This window comes from Muscardinus avellanarius, assembly GCF_963383645.1.
Source record: "Muscardinus avellanarius genome assembly, chromosome: 3".
NCBI lineage: Eukaryota > Metazoa > Chordata > Mammalia > Rodentia > Gliridae > Muscardinus > Muscardinus avellanarius.
Window position 1 is genome coordinate 92332255 of NC_137788.1, and position 15823 is coordinate 92348077.

At 32.4% G+C, this 15823-nt stretch overlaps 1 protein-coding gene across 5 annotated transcripts in view; it reads right to left on the reverse strand.

Annotated features, from left to right (window-relative positions):
- COL11A1 (collagen type XI alpha 1 chain) overlaps nucleotides 1-15823 on the reverse strand; it is a gene marked incomplete at both ends in the record, with an annotated part of 228661 nt that overhangs the window by 22222 nt on the left and 190616 nt on the right. For all 5 annotated transcript variants that reach the window (XM_080693166.1, XM_080693164.1, XM_080693167.1 and 2 more), the window contains 4 exons: nucleotides 3197-3250; nucleotides 3690-3797; nucleotides 3942-3995; nucleotides 15748-15801. In XM_080693166.1, the coding sequence (XP_080549292.1) occupies nucleotides 3197-3250; nucleotides 3690-3797; nucleotides 3942-3995; nucleotides 15748-15801 (270 nt within the window). The remainder of the gene's footprint in view (nucleotides 1-3196; nucleotides 3251-3689; nucleotides 3798-3941; nucleotides 3996-15747; nucleotides 15802-15823) is intronic.

The window sequence follows — 15823 nt, forward strand, 5'->3', positions numbered from 1 at the left end:
ATTCCTAAACAATTTTTTTAACTACTATCTCTGTTGCTACTGGATGCTCTGAGTTCAGTTGTCTAATAAGGTAGATCCCAATCTGGAAAGATGAAAAGAGGTAATTATACTTACTAAATAGTCTCGTTTTAAGTGTTGAAGAGTAAGTGTTGAATTGCCTTGGCAGCTTTGACTAGGGGAACAGTACATGGGGAATTACAGGCAGCTTGTAGAAGGGGAAAGAGAGCCGGTAGATAACTGCAGAACTCCAGTGATAAGCAAGCTGAATGTGGACTGGAATGTGTAGACTTAAATGTGGGAATACATATATTCATACATATGAGGATAAAATACATTATGAGGAATTATATCAAATTCACATGGATTGATTTCTGAGTTTAATGAAAAATTGTGTGTTTCAAATATCAGATTTTAGCCAAGCGCAGTGGTACATACTTGCAATCCCATTACTTGGGAGGCTGAGATAGAAGGATCACAGGTTTGAGGATAGCCTCAGCAAATAGTGTCTCATCAACCTAGCAAGGCCCTACTCCAAAATAAAAATAAAATAGAACTGGTGGTGTAGCCTGGAGGTAGAATGTCCCTAAGTTAAATTCCCTATACCACACACACTCACAGAAACACACCTCAGTTTCTTCCTGAATCTTATCCACCTATGATTGTCTTTCCTTCTTTTTTTTTTTTTTTTTTTTTGTGGGTCTGGGTCTGGGGTGGAACCCAGAGGCTACACCCCCTGCCCTATTTTTTATTCTTTTTATTTTGAAACCGGGTCTCACTGAGTTGCAGAGGGCCTCACTAGGTAGCTGAGGCTGTCCACGAACTGTGATCCTCCTTCTTTAATGATCTTATCATATTGCTAGTCAGAGAAGAATTGCTAGAAAAGACAATATTCAGTCTCATTTGATGGCCTCTGCTTGATTCTATCATAGTATGTATCACATTATATTAAACCTCTGTAAATATAATTGTACTTGTTAAACTTTACTATTTGCTTTAATAGTCAGCAACTTTTAAATCAGATTATTGATAAGACATACTACACACAAAACAATTCAGCTATTTATCACAAAAATACAAAATGTATTATTCTTTAAAATAATAATTATTATTTTATTCATTTAATTATTTACTTGGTGCTAGTAGTGTCCATCAATAGTTTGTTTTATAAGTCATTTATTTTATAAACATAACAACTCCATGAGGTGGAAGATATTAATATGTCAATTTAACCCATTTAAACTTGATGCCATTTTATGGGACAGGTGCTCTGAATATTAACATTTTATGAATGAAGAATCTGAAGTGAGAGAGAATAATTTTCTTAATGTCATCGGCAAGTAAGTAGTAGAGCTCGTCTTTGAAAACAGAGAAATTGGCTTTACAGTCAATGACTTTAGTCAGTAATCATGAGTTATTTTTCATTCTGAATAAAATATTATATATTAAAATAAATCATTCTTAGCTGAGTTGAAAAGTGCATTAAACTGTGACAAATAGCCTTCTAAGGATGATTTCTCAGGACACCCTCACATCATGAGGACAGAGTAGCATTTCCAGAGATTAGACATCCTAGCCAAGACTAACTGAAGCTGTGAAAACGCTACAACATACTAACTTCATAAATACTTTCCAGTAAGACCAGCATCCAGAGAATGGACTGGACCCAAGATGTTCACTGCTGATACTAATCATTTGACTTTGCTTAGGATGGATCGAATGGGTCAACTCTCTTGTACTATAAACTTACATTTACTTACGAGTCAGAAATACAAACTTTTGCAAGCTGGATTCAGGTGGTATGCCTGATGGTTTTATTTTTAATATTAGCTAAAGAACTCTCCAGCATAGTACTTTTTATTTCATCTGCAGAAAGGTCAAAATACTTATTGGAAAATCTAAAATAACAAGAAAAATATCTCTGGCAAATTTTAGGATGACATTAAAGCAGAGCATTTTTTTTTCTTCCTGGTTCTGATTCTGTGCAGTTAGGCATTAAACATATCTAAGGAGACCATTTCTTAAATAGTGATGCAGACACAAGCCCATCCTTCTTTAGCCTGGGCCCCATTTCTATGCGGATGAGATAGGTTCAAAGTTCAAAATCTCCTGCTTGAGGTGAATTACAATTTAACAAAATTAATCCTATTACTGAATAAGTAACATTTATTCATTTCCTAAATAAGTAATCTTTCACTGCTTCAGTAAAATTTTAAAAATATTTTTTAATACTATAAATGCTTGGCAGGTAGGTTGGAGGAAATGGGGGCGTCTCTATTAGAAAGAAAGGCCAGAATTCCTCCTGATTAAAAAAGAACTTATTTTTGATAATATATTTATAATAAAAGGCATTTAAGTAAAGTTTGAATTACTATATGGAAGGACATAATCATTTAAGCCCATAAGCAGCACACACACACACACATAGTGCTATATTGTTTCTTGCTTTGATTACACCTTTACATATTTTTTTTTGGATAGTGAAGTTAAAATATATATATGAGATAAAGCCCATTTACAAAGCAACAAGTCCTCTGCTAAGCAATACTTTTAAAAAGAAAATAATTTATTTTCCCTTTCTGTCTATATTTTAGCAAAGATGGTTTGGAGCTAATAATATGCAGCATCTCTGAATTGTCTGCCCGTCAGGTAATGCTTCATTGCATTTTGCAAGCATGTTGCTTGCATATAAAATTGATGATAGTTGCCAAGCTTCGATGTCATTGCAATCATATCTTTTGCTAATGGGGTTTAGGGTCTTATCTTCCAGCATGTATGTCTCAAGAAAAAACAGCATTTATTTGGTCAAAGAGTCATTGTAAGTTGTGCCAGCATTACTCTTTTAAACGAAGTGCCAGGAAGCAAAGTTTAATTGCATGCATTTTGGGAAACTGTCTGTACTAGGAAAATGACTGGCTGGGCCATTAGTGGCAAGTGATGGAAATAATTTATTCCAAGTAGAAATACTTTTTCATCCAAAAGGTATAAGAAAGGAAAAATCCTTGGATCAAGTAGCTTATTTTCCTTATATCTATCAGCTAGGAATATTTTCCTCATTTTAGTTTGAAATAACATACTTGCTTAAATATTGTATAAAGTATAAATCAAATAATAAGCTAAAACTTCTGATATTCTAGCTTATAAGTAATTTTTTTTCAGAAATTGTCTCTTTGTAAATAATGAAAAAGATGCTACTTACCAAAGGGCCAGGTGGTCCATCTTGGCCTGCAGCTCCAGGGAGACCTTGTTCTCCCTAAAACAAAGAAAGAAATCTTTTTCCTTAATATAAGAATATACATTTTTCATACTGAAAATCCAAAAAATTAAATGTTCTATATGAATTCTACCACTGACTGTGAATAATTTTCTGTCTAAAATGTTTATTCTGTGTATATGTCTACATGCATATCTGCCCATGCATATATACAGATACAAATGCATCTATAATAATGTTCTATTATAGAGCTATTAGAATTTACTTTTCTATTCTATAGTTAGTACATTACCATGAATTTACTAAATAAATAACTTAGTTAGATATTAAGAGTATATGAATATAACAATTACTGAACTTCCAGAAAACATTCCTACTATAACTCATGAAATAATGATCTCTTAAACATTTTAATTCATAATTTTTTCAGAAATAAACTGTTATTTTCAAAAGAACATATTTTAGCACAAATGCTTACCACAGGGCCGGGGATACCCCGAAGACCTTCTGGACCAGGCTTTCCAGCAGGACCCTGAGGACCAACTGGACCAGTTTTGCCAGGAGGACCTTCAGCACCTGCTTCTCCCTGTTAGAGAATAAAATATTTGAACATATTTAGAATCAGAAAAGAACATTTAGATTTTTACTAAATGTACTGAAATAGTGTCATTCAATGTATGCTTAAGATTTTTCATATATATGTGTGTGTATATATATATCCATAAGTTACCTTTGCACCCTTTTCGCCTTGCCTTCCTTCTGCACCTGCAGCTCCTGGAGGACCCTATAGACAGAAATTGCATTATAAATATGTCACATATAAAAGTAATGCAATTGAGGATGTATTTACAAATACTCTATACAATAAAAAGTACTCCTTTGTACTAGATTCTAATAAATTGTAATTTTCTATTGCTATTCGGCCAAAAACACAATGTGAAAAAATATTAAAAAATATATATATATAATATAAACTTCAGCTTAACATTAAAATGAAACACAGAATATATTACAGTTAATAAAATAACATCAATATGTCAACAATATAAAGTTTTAAAAATGCTGATGAATCAAGATAGTAACTAAGTGTAAATGCTCAGATAAAATTTATTAGGTTGAGAAACCAGGCTTAATAGTACACACTTGTCATCCCAGTACTTGGGAGGCTGAAACAGGAGGATCATGCAGGTTTGAAGCCAACCTCAGCTACTTAGTGAGGCTCTCAGCAACTTAGATCCTGTTTTCAAATAAAATATTAAAAAAATGGTTTGGGGTGTATAGCCCAGAGGTCGAAGGCCCCTGGGTTCCATCCCCAGTACCACAAAAAAATATTATGTTGAATTTTAGGAATTTATTTAATGTATCAAATTTCACTCCCATCCTTATGAGTGATCCCTTTCTTATTCTAAGAACATCCATTGGTTTAAGCATTCTTATAGGATTATGTCCTGCTCAGAAAACATAGCAATCATAAACATGATATTCAACAAGTAGGGTCCTTTTATTTTATGGAGGTAGGCAATTTACAGAAATGAGTAACAGTAAAAACTAGTATCATTTTTAAAAACTGGCACTGGAAAAAAATGAAAAAAAAAACCTGTACACTCAAAATGTCATAAAAAAGCATGAGTGCAGAAAGGTTAATAAGAAGCTTAACAAGCTCTAAGAAACTGCTTTCTATTTTCCCCTTGTTCCTCTTATTTTCCATATGTTTACTTCAATTTTTTCAAATATTGTGCTCAAAATTATCAACTGAGATTGGGCTAGAGGTTGGAACAAGTAGTCATGGTAGTGTTATTAAGTGGGAATAAGGTGAAACATAAAGATAATTCTTCAGTTTTGACAAGATATCAAATATTCTAGTGAAGAATACATGCCAGATTTTCATATAGTCTTTTAAATCCATATTTTAAATGAATATCATGTACTTTATCAAGCTTGAAGAATTCCAATGGCTCCTTTTATTTCAGAGTCAATGAAGACATTAGTTTTTCCCAATGTCAGCTCAGTAACTTTCTTTATTAATGGATATATATTGCACTTCAATCCATATATATATATATATATATATAATATTTTACTATATAAATTCTATATAGCAGACTTTTAAAGTGGTAGTACCATGCTAAATAATATACACATTCTCTCTCTCTCTCTCTCTCTCTCTCTCTCTCTCTCTCTCTCTCTCTCTCTCTCTCTTCTTATGCCATGAGTGACGCAGCAAGAAGGCCCCAACTAGGTGCAGCCCCTCAACAATCTTAGATGTCCCATTTCCACAACCATGAGCCAATCCTTTTCTGCTCGTTGTAAATTACCCAGTCTTTGGTTGTCTGTTATACAGTACAAAACAAACTAAAACAATACCTATGGACAATTTGTTACACATATTTGTATAAATGAGCCCGGTTAATGCTTCAGCAGTTGTTGTTATAAAAGATTTTCCTACGCATGGGAGATATGATTTCTATAAAATATCACAATCCTCTTTCCACAATTCATGTTTTATAATATAATCCTACAATTTATTCACTCTTCCACTCATGTCACAATATTTAAATATTACTTAGGTTCTGGAAATGTGCTGTTCATGGATAATACAAATAAAATTGAGACCTTAGGGAGCTCACAAAATTTAGTTACAGAGACAGATATAAAGTTAATAGATAGAATACAATACTAAGGTATGAAGATGAGGCCAGTGTGCAAAATAGGTTATACTGACTCAACTTAGCAGTAGAGAAAGCTTTCCTAAACATCTCATCTCATCTCATCTCATCTCATCTCATCTCATCTCATCTCATCTCATCTCATCTCATCTCATCTCATCTCGTCTCATCTCATCTCATACCTTACAGTATAGGAAAGAAGGTTGCCTTATAATTTACCTTCACATCATTCATTCAGACACACACACACACACACACACACACACACACACACACACACACACTGAGGCATAAGAATGAAACGTATTTGGGGTGAGACTTCCATTTACTTCTCGAAAGGGTGTCAGTTCAGTCAGGCCATTAGGATAGAGTATGGGCATTTATGTGGGTGAACAGGGTAGGTGTGGTAGCTTGATGGATGAGGAGGATGGAGAGAAATTAGAGAAAGGCAGAAACTTGAGAAGCATTTACTTTAAATATCAGCAAAATAAACTGCCAAATTTAGTGAAATTAGGTATTTGGGTTAACGTTCATATATGTATAAATGAACAAATTGCTCTCTTTTTTTGGCAGTCCTGAGGGTGGAACTCAGGGGCATTCTACGTCTGAGCCACACCCCAGCCCTATTTTTTTCTTTTATTCTTTATTTTGAAAGAGGGTCTTATGAGTGGCAAAGGGCCTCACTAAGTAGCTGAGGCTGCCCGTGAACCAAGAATCTCCTGTTTCAGCTTACCAAATGCTGGGATTACAAGCATGTGCCACCATGCCCAGCTGAGTTCTCATTTTTGATATTAGGAAATTAGAACAAGTTTTTCATAAATAATAATAAACTATTTTAGAATATTTTTAAAATAAAATTAAATATATTAAATTTAGAATTTTTCAGAACTTTTAAAATTCTTTTTGAACTATACCCCAAAGAAGCATATAATCTGAAGGGGCTCCCAATTTATATGTAGATCTTATTTACATATTGAACTTCAGCATAGTTTTCTACTAAACAGAAATTTTTCTTTCTTTTTTTTTTTTTTTGGTGGTACTGGGGGTGGAACCCAGAGGCTTTCTACCTCTGGGCTATATACTCCCAGACCTATTTTATATTTTTTTATTTGGAAACAGGGTCTCACTAAGTTGCTGAGAGCCTCACTAAGTAGCCGAGGCTGGCTTTGAACCTGCGTGATCCTCCTGTCTCAGCCTCCTAAGCGTGGGGATTACAAGCGTGCGCCACCAGGCCCAGCTAAACAGAAATTTTAAGGTTTTTTTTTTTTTTTTTTTTTTTTGGTGTGTGTGTGTGTGTGTGTGTGTGTGTGTGGTACTGGGGAATTAACCCAATGACATTCTGTCTCAGGTCTACACCCAAAACCCCATTTTAATTTTTTGTCTTGTCACTAGATCTGAAGCTATATTTGAACCTGCAATTCTCCTGAACTAATCTCCCAAATATCTGGATTGCAGGCATATGCCATCATGCCAGGCTTTAAGTGGATTTATAATCTATTTTATTATTATAATGTATTTCTACTAATACATTGAATAATAGAGAAAATTTTCAGTGGCCTTTCTTAAACCAAATATCTCAATTTGAAACTTACAGTTATAGTATATATACATATATAGTTCATATATATTATTTCATGTGTATGTGCATATATAGACAGACTCTACATATTGCATACATTTGTGCATATATATTAATATATGTATGTATATGTATGTATGTATGATTCATCTGTCTTTGTAGATAGTTATAATATCAATTATTTTAATTTTATTGTAACATTCTTTTGGCAACATGCAGTATTCTAAAATTTCAATTAATAAGTGCACTTTCAGGTTATACTGTTAAATTATTTTAGTCATATGTATATTTTTTCAATAAAAAGACATGAAACTAGCTATAATAACTTGAGAATCAAAATTTCATGGTTTATGGATATAAGGTATAAAATCTTCTCGAGCCTTAAGAAAACAGACGTTTATTCTCAAGCATTACAAATTCATGACCTCTAAGGTACATGTACTACAAGTGATAACCTAATTTTCCTACTTGTTCAATAACTATTAGAATGGTGTTTCTCAGTATCACTGCCACTCAAAACATGACAATCAATATGCTATTAGGAAGTCTTATTATCATTCACTTATAAAATCTCTCACAGAGAAAGGGATTATTTTGAACACCAATTCTAGTCCCTGCTACTTTCTCTTATGAGATGATATAGCGAAGTTGTTATTGGTCTACTTTTCTGTTTCTCCAATATAGAGAAACCAAGGACAGGACAAATATTTATTTCCACATAATACATACAAAGCTTACTTAAGACTATGTGTCCTAGATAGACAGTAGGGAAATAGATTGTAAGCTCATTCTGTATTCTACCAAAGCACTCAGAGGTAGAATGCTGCTAGGATCAATCCCCAGTACTGAGAAGAAAAAAAAAACTGCACAAAAATATATTCTTTCTCATTTCACAAAGTTGTATTAAATTAAATACTGCATCAGACATTGGTGCTGGCTGATTAAACCCAAAGATTTATGGAGACAGAAGTCTCAATTCACTTTCAGTTCTCAGGATTCACTGTAAACTATCTCACTATTGTATTAGATGCTTTGTATTCAGCTCATATACAAACAGAGTGAACCCATACATGGTATGTAAAGAATCTGACCTTAGTGCAAAACATTCTTCTTTTATTCTTTCTTTCTTTCTGTCTTCTAAATTGACTTAGTTTAATCACATTATTTCTTAAACTGATCCTAAATCTTTGTTGTTTCACAAACCTACTTCATTTAAAATATATGCAGTTGTTATTAATTTAAATACTGGTATTTAGAATTGTTCTCAAAGAAAAGTCCTTTGTAATACACATTACATGAATTTACAGCAAGGAATAAACAATATAAAATGTATTCATTTCAACAGAATCATGATAGCGCAGGCTTAAGCCCATGCTTTGAAAGTGCATTCCATTAATGTTCTGCAGGCTTTCTGCTTGTGCATCATCAAGTTCAGTACTGACCAGTGTAATATTTAAACAAAAAAGCAACATTCAACAACAAACTCTAGTGAAGATAGATGCGAGTCTCCCCTTCCACTTCTCTCCCTTCTTCCCTTAATCATCTCGCCTTTATTGATCTTAAGTTTTGTTTCCCAGGAATGGGGAGGTAGTTGTATTCTTTGATGTACCTAAGGTACCCTGTGAGTTCACACAAAGTTCAGGAATCCCTCTTCATGAAAGGGAGAAAAACCAAGTCATCTTTGAAGTCTCGCACATGGAGTGGACACACTGTCCACAGCCCCTGTTTGTTGCTGTATATATTTTATCTTTCTTTGTATTACATTATTCTGTGCTTTTAATTGATGTTGTCAACATTATCTGGAGTGTATAAAAATTCCCAGGAGGTGTTGCTTTAATGCTACTAATTTTATACATTAAAGTGGTATTTTCTTGTTTTTTTTTTGTTTTCTCATATTAAATCATCTTGTATATTTGATTGTAAGTGGCATGATTTTTACTGGCTGATTAGAATCCATTCAGCATGGCAGAAACAAAACTAAATCTACTATTACATTACTGTAAATTCATTGCTAACAAGTTTTCCTTTATACTGCTGAAAATTTGCTTTAACATGCATATTTTATTTAATAATGTTTAATATATTAAGAATTCCACCATTTGAAACTCTTATTCTATGATAGTAGCACCTACTGTTTGTACTTTTGATAAATTTAGGCATTGAATCTGGTGCCTTAAATACAACTGATGTTATTTTTATGTAATTGTCACTTTAGCATTGAAACTTGGTTACTATGCCTACTTTAAGAAAATGGAGACTCAGATGCAATTGAAATTTCATAGACTTACATAACATTATTTTAACTATTACCCTCTTTATGTCTCTATCCTTGCCTTCTCTAATTCCCCTCCATGACTGCACTGGAGCCTTTGTTAATCTATCTTAGGTCTCCTCTGTTTCTCAATTTCTATCTAGCTCCCACATATGAGAGAAAACATAATTATTCACTTTCTGAGACTAGCTAATCTCACTTAGTATATTCTTAACTTCTATCCACTTTCCTGCAAATGTCATAATTTTGTTCTTTATGGCTGCATAAAATCATGTTATGTGCATATACCATGGTTTTATGATCCTTCCATCTGTTGATGGACATCTAGGCTGGTTCCATAATTCAGCTAATGTAAATTGTGTTTCTAAAAGCATGGATATGTATATATCATTATAATATTCTGACTTCAATTCCTTCAGAATAATCTCAGGAGTAATATAGCTGGATCATAGGGTGTTCCATTCCCAGTCTTCTGAAAACCTTTCACACTGGTGTCCATGGTGGCTGTACTAATTTGCAATCCCACAATAGTGCATAAGAATTTCTACTTCCCCATATCCTCACCAGCACTTATTGTGTTCTGGGTGATTGTCATTTAGTTCGTGGAATCTCAGTGTAGTTTTGATTTGCCTTTCCATGAGTACTAGTGAGTGGTATTGAACATTTTTTATCTATTTATTGGCTATTTGTGTTTCTTTTTCAAAATAAAAGTTGGGGGTATACCTCAGACGTAGAATTTCCATGGGTTCAGTACCCACTATCACACACACAAGAAAAAAAGAGAAAAATGCTGATGCACCCATTTGTTGAGGCTAAGGTAGAACGATTGACTAAATCAAATAGTTTGCAATTAATTCTTTCATTTATTCCTTTTTTAAAAGAATAAATGAAAGAATTAATTGCAAGTATTAAAGCAAATCATAGTTTTAGTAATAAGGTTATTGATATTAGAATAATTTTCAATATCATGGCATATATTTTTTGGCAAAGAAAATAGAGTATTGAGTAAAGCAGATTAATTCAGTCATAAGGATTCCCATTATCTAAACCTAAAATAGGAAAAAAATTAACATTGTTTTAAACAGCTTTTAGGCTTGATTTAATGATGTTACATTATAAAAGAAGAAGACCTACATATTATTGCTGAGTTATGCTGACCTAACATTGATTATTTTACTTTATTGCAATTAATATAAGTAGCTTTGTTAAGCAATATGAAGTTATCACAGTTCAAGACCTTAATAATTCATAGACACAAAGTCTTCTAATTCTATCTGTAAAGTGACTAGAATAAATTAAAAATAATCTATCATATTTTGTGTTATTATTTTAAATGAAAGAAAAAGTCTGGTCTAGTGACGCATGCCTATACTCTCAGTACTTGGGAGACTGAGGCAGGAGGATTACAGGTTTAAGGCTAGACTCAGCAACTCAGCAAGATCCTCAGAAATCTAGAAAAACCCTGTTTCAAAGGTAAAACATTAAAAAGAGATGTGGGTATAGCTCAGAGGTGAAATGCCCCTGAGTTCAATCCCATCACAACAAAATTAAAAGAGAGACAGAGACAGAGAGACAGACAGAGAGTGAGAATGGCTGTAGAGAGTGGGAGAGGATATAATAGCCCTAAAATTTTGATATGATTATTTTAAAATAATTCTTCAAAATCATAAAAGACAACAGTAATAAAATACTTTCTAGCAATATTAAAAATATGATACAGAGAATGACTCGGTTAAATATTTTATTAAGTTCTAAACATGCAAATTCATTTTATAATACTGTTTAGTATCAGTAACTTAGAAACTTCCTACATGTTACTGACAATAATTACTATACACTTTCTCCCACAGAAATAACTACTGTATTAAACTTTTGCTAATAGTCTTAACCCTCTTCACCCTTTAACCTCTTATGTTTGAATGCTGAGTGTGTCTTGTCTTGTTTTGCCACCATGCCCGGCCACAGCTATTCTTAACTAATTGGTACAGCTGCTTTAGAGACATAATTCTAGGTTAACTAGTAGACTCTAACATAAACTTGTCCTATCATCTGGTAATTTCATTTCTAGTTACATATCCTATATTGTATCTTGTTACACATTACTTAATTGTTACACATTACTTAAATGTAAATTGTTACACATTACTTAAATGAAATTTTGCAATATATTCCTTCCAGCTTGAGATTAGATAAATCCATCATTTGATAGGTAGTTGTTCCTCAACTTACAGTGCAATTGAATTCCAATAAACCCATCATAAGTTGAAAGTGCATTTAACAGACCTAACAGACTCAGCACCATAGTTGAGCTATACAGTACTATACAAGGCTCTGTATAGTATTGGTCATTTGCTCAATGGTAGCTGTCCAGAATCATAGAGTATTACTGCATATTACCAGTTTTCCAGTTCAGAAAAACTTTGAAGGACAGTTTTTGACTAATGCATTTTGCATAATGTACATTGCTTTTTCATAAAGTCAAAAATAGTATGTGAAACCATCTTAAGCTGGTAAAATATATTCAGCTTTATATTAAATTTTTGAATTTATCAGTGTAATGCAAGCATCTATAAATTATTCATATTCATTTTCACAAAAAAGTTTTTATGAATATAACCAAATAAATTTATCTTGTCTACATTTGTTATTATGAATAAAAATGATGTGAGCATGCTTATACCTTGCCTCATGGTAAAAATCTGCAAGATACAATATAGGATATGTAACTAGAAATGAAATTACCAGATGATAGGACAAGTTTATGTTAGAGTCTACTAGTTAACCTAGAATTATGTCTCTAAAGCAGCTGTACCAATTAGTTAAGAATAGCTGTGGCTGGGCGTGGTGGCAAACGCCTGTAATCCCCACACTTGGGAAGCTGAGACAGGAGGATCACACAGGTTCAAAGTCAGCTTCAGCTTCTTAGTGAGGCTCTCAGCAACTTAGTGAAACCCTGTTTCCAAATAAAATATAAAATAGGTCTGAGAGTATAGCCCAGAGGTAGAAAGCCTCTAGGTTCCACCTCCAGTACCACACACACATACACACAAAATAGCTGCATATGGTAATCCCCACTGTTTTATTTTAAAACATCTTTGCCAATGTTTGTCTCCTCAGATTAATTTTTTTTTTCAGTTGGAGGATATAAGATAATACCTCAAATTCTTTTGTAGCACATATTTTTCTGACTTAAAGAAACATCTGTTCATGTACCTTTGTATCTGGGGGATAGCATGTCTGTCAAATTACTATTACTATGCTGATTTTTTCTATTGTTTTTGTTCTTTTGTCATTTGTTTATAACGTTCTTAAATAATCTAGAAACCCATTCTTTGCAAGTTTTTCTATGTTAAAAATATTTTCTCCATACTGGATCCTTTATTTTTCATAACTTTTTAGCATTTTTCAAGTAACAAAATTTTAATTGCAATATATTTGATACAACAATCACTTTCCATTTGGTTACAACCCAATGTAAAATGATGTAAGTGCTACAAGAGGCAGATCTACAGAGACTGTTTGATTATGAAAGTAGTACAACAGTAAAGTAAAGGGCAGTAAATCCCGAGGACACAGAATACCTGATCAAAACAGCAACAAGTGATGAGTGCTGTGTGCATGTATATTACTGTCAACATGATTTACATTATGAGAATATAATGCGCCAATAAATGCACAAAAATAAAAATAAAAAATAATTTTAAAAAACATGAGACTGGAAAAGCTGAGGAAAAGCTCTTGAAAAATCAAGACCAAGTCTTCTCAAATTAGTCCAAAGAATTTAAAGAGAGAGAGAGCCCTTCCAAACCCATTCTATAAGGCCAGCATTACCCTGTTAACAAAATCAGACCAAGTACACATAAAAAAATCTATGGACCAATATTTTTGATGAACATAGATGCAAAAATTCTCAAAAATATTGCCAAATCCAACTTTATATCCACTAAGATCAAGTGGGATTTATTATAAGAGTGAAAGGATAGTTTAACATAGACAAATCAATAAATGCAATATACAAATCACATCAATAGAATAAAGGATATAAAACATCTGATCACCTCATTACAGCCTGAAAAAGCATTAAAGTTCAAGCATCTCTTCCTAATAAAAATCCTTAAACAAATCAGGTATAGATAGATTGTACTTCAACATAGTAAAGGCTGCATATGATATATCCATAGCCAATATACTGAATGGGGAATAAACAAAATAACTTCCTCTAAGATCAGAAACAGGACAAAAATGTCCACTCTCACAGCCCTTGCTCAGTATAGTAGTGGGAGTTTTAACCAGAACAATTACTCAAAAGAAATAAAATAAAAAAAAACAATACAAAGAAGCAATAATAAAAAATTATTCCTTTCTCAGATAATATGATTTCATATATGAAAAGAAAGTAAAAAATCTAGTAAAAGACTAATAGAGCTATGAAATAAGACTAATGAGACTAAGTGAATTCAATAAAATTTTAAGATAAAAATCAACAAAAATCAGTAGTATTTTTATATACTAATAAAATTTTGCTGAGCAAGACTTCTTAAAACAAACCAATTCACAATAATTATGAAGTAAAATAAAATGCCTAGAAATAAATTTAACCAAGGGAATGGAGAACCTCTACAATGAAAATCTCAAAAGAATGAAAACAGCTCCCATATTATGGATTAGACGAATTAATTGCATTAAAATATTTATATTGCTTAAAGATATGTAGAGATCAAACTCAATCTCCATCAAAATACCAATGACAATCTTCAGAGAACTATAAAAATAAATCTTGAAATTAAATGGAACCACAAAATATCCCAAATATTTGAATAATTCTTGAAAATATAGAAGAAAGCTGTAGGGATTTTATCACCTGATGTCAAGACATACTATATAACCTAGTAACCAAACGGCATGATACTGACATAAAAATACACACAAATGGACCAGAAACCACCAGAGACTCAGAAACAAGCCCACACCTCTACAGCGATTCTTGAAAGAGATGCCAAAACTTGGTATAGAGAAAAGACAATCTCAATAATAAATTCTTCTGGGAAAAAAATTGTATATCCATATGTAGAAGACTGAAACTTGACCTCATCTCTCACACAATACAAAAATCAACTTAAGATGACCTAAGTCTCAAATGAAAGTTTTGAAAACATAAAATTACTAAAAGAAAACATGGAAACACTGTGAGATATTGGTATAATTATTTTAATATAATCCCACATGTACAAGAACCAAAAAAAATGACAATAGGTTAATACTAAAGTAAAATCTCTGTATAGCAAATGAAATAATTACTGGAGGCAGCCTAAAAAAATAGAAAACAATATTTGCAATCTATTCATCTAGCCAAGGACTAGTATCCAGAATACATAAGGAACTCAAAAAACTCAACACCACCACACTATCTACATGTGTTGAAATATTATACTATATTTCATCAACATCTAAAAGCATTATATGTTAATCAAAAATATAAAATTAAATTAAATTTAAAATTTTTAAATATCCTAGGTACTACTTCAGTCAGTAGTTTGATCAGTTTCTATTTTTATGTGGGAATAATCCTTTGAGAAAATTCGACTTCATCAAAAATCCTGTTTCAAAGTCAGAGAAGTTTGAGTTTGATAATTGAAAGTAATCTAGGTTTATATATTTATCCTGAGCTCATTTTATTGATACTGCATTCAGATTTTATAATGCCTTAAGCTAGCACTGGACTTTTGACACTTTGTATAGTAAACTATAAGTTCTGTGCAAGATATCAACGGAATTATTTTATAGCTGTCTACAACATTTGCACAAAAAGTGGAAAACTCCCATGTTGAATTTTTCTTATTTTATTGCGATATAAAATAGTTACTGTATATTTTATATTAGTATTTTAACACATTTAAGAAAGCATAATATCTTTCAGTATCCTTAGAAAATGCAGCCTACAGCTTACATGCAAAATATAAATTTAGATACATGGTAGACAATGAGTATATATTAGAATAAAGAATTAAAAAAAACTTGCCCTTTTTCCAGGTGGACCTGGTGGACCAGCCTCACCAGATGGACCAGGAGGACCCTATAAATAAATACATATAAAA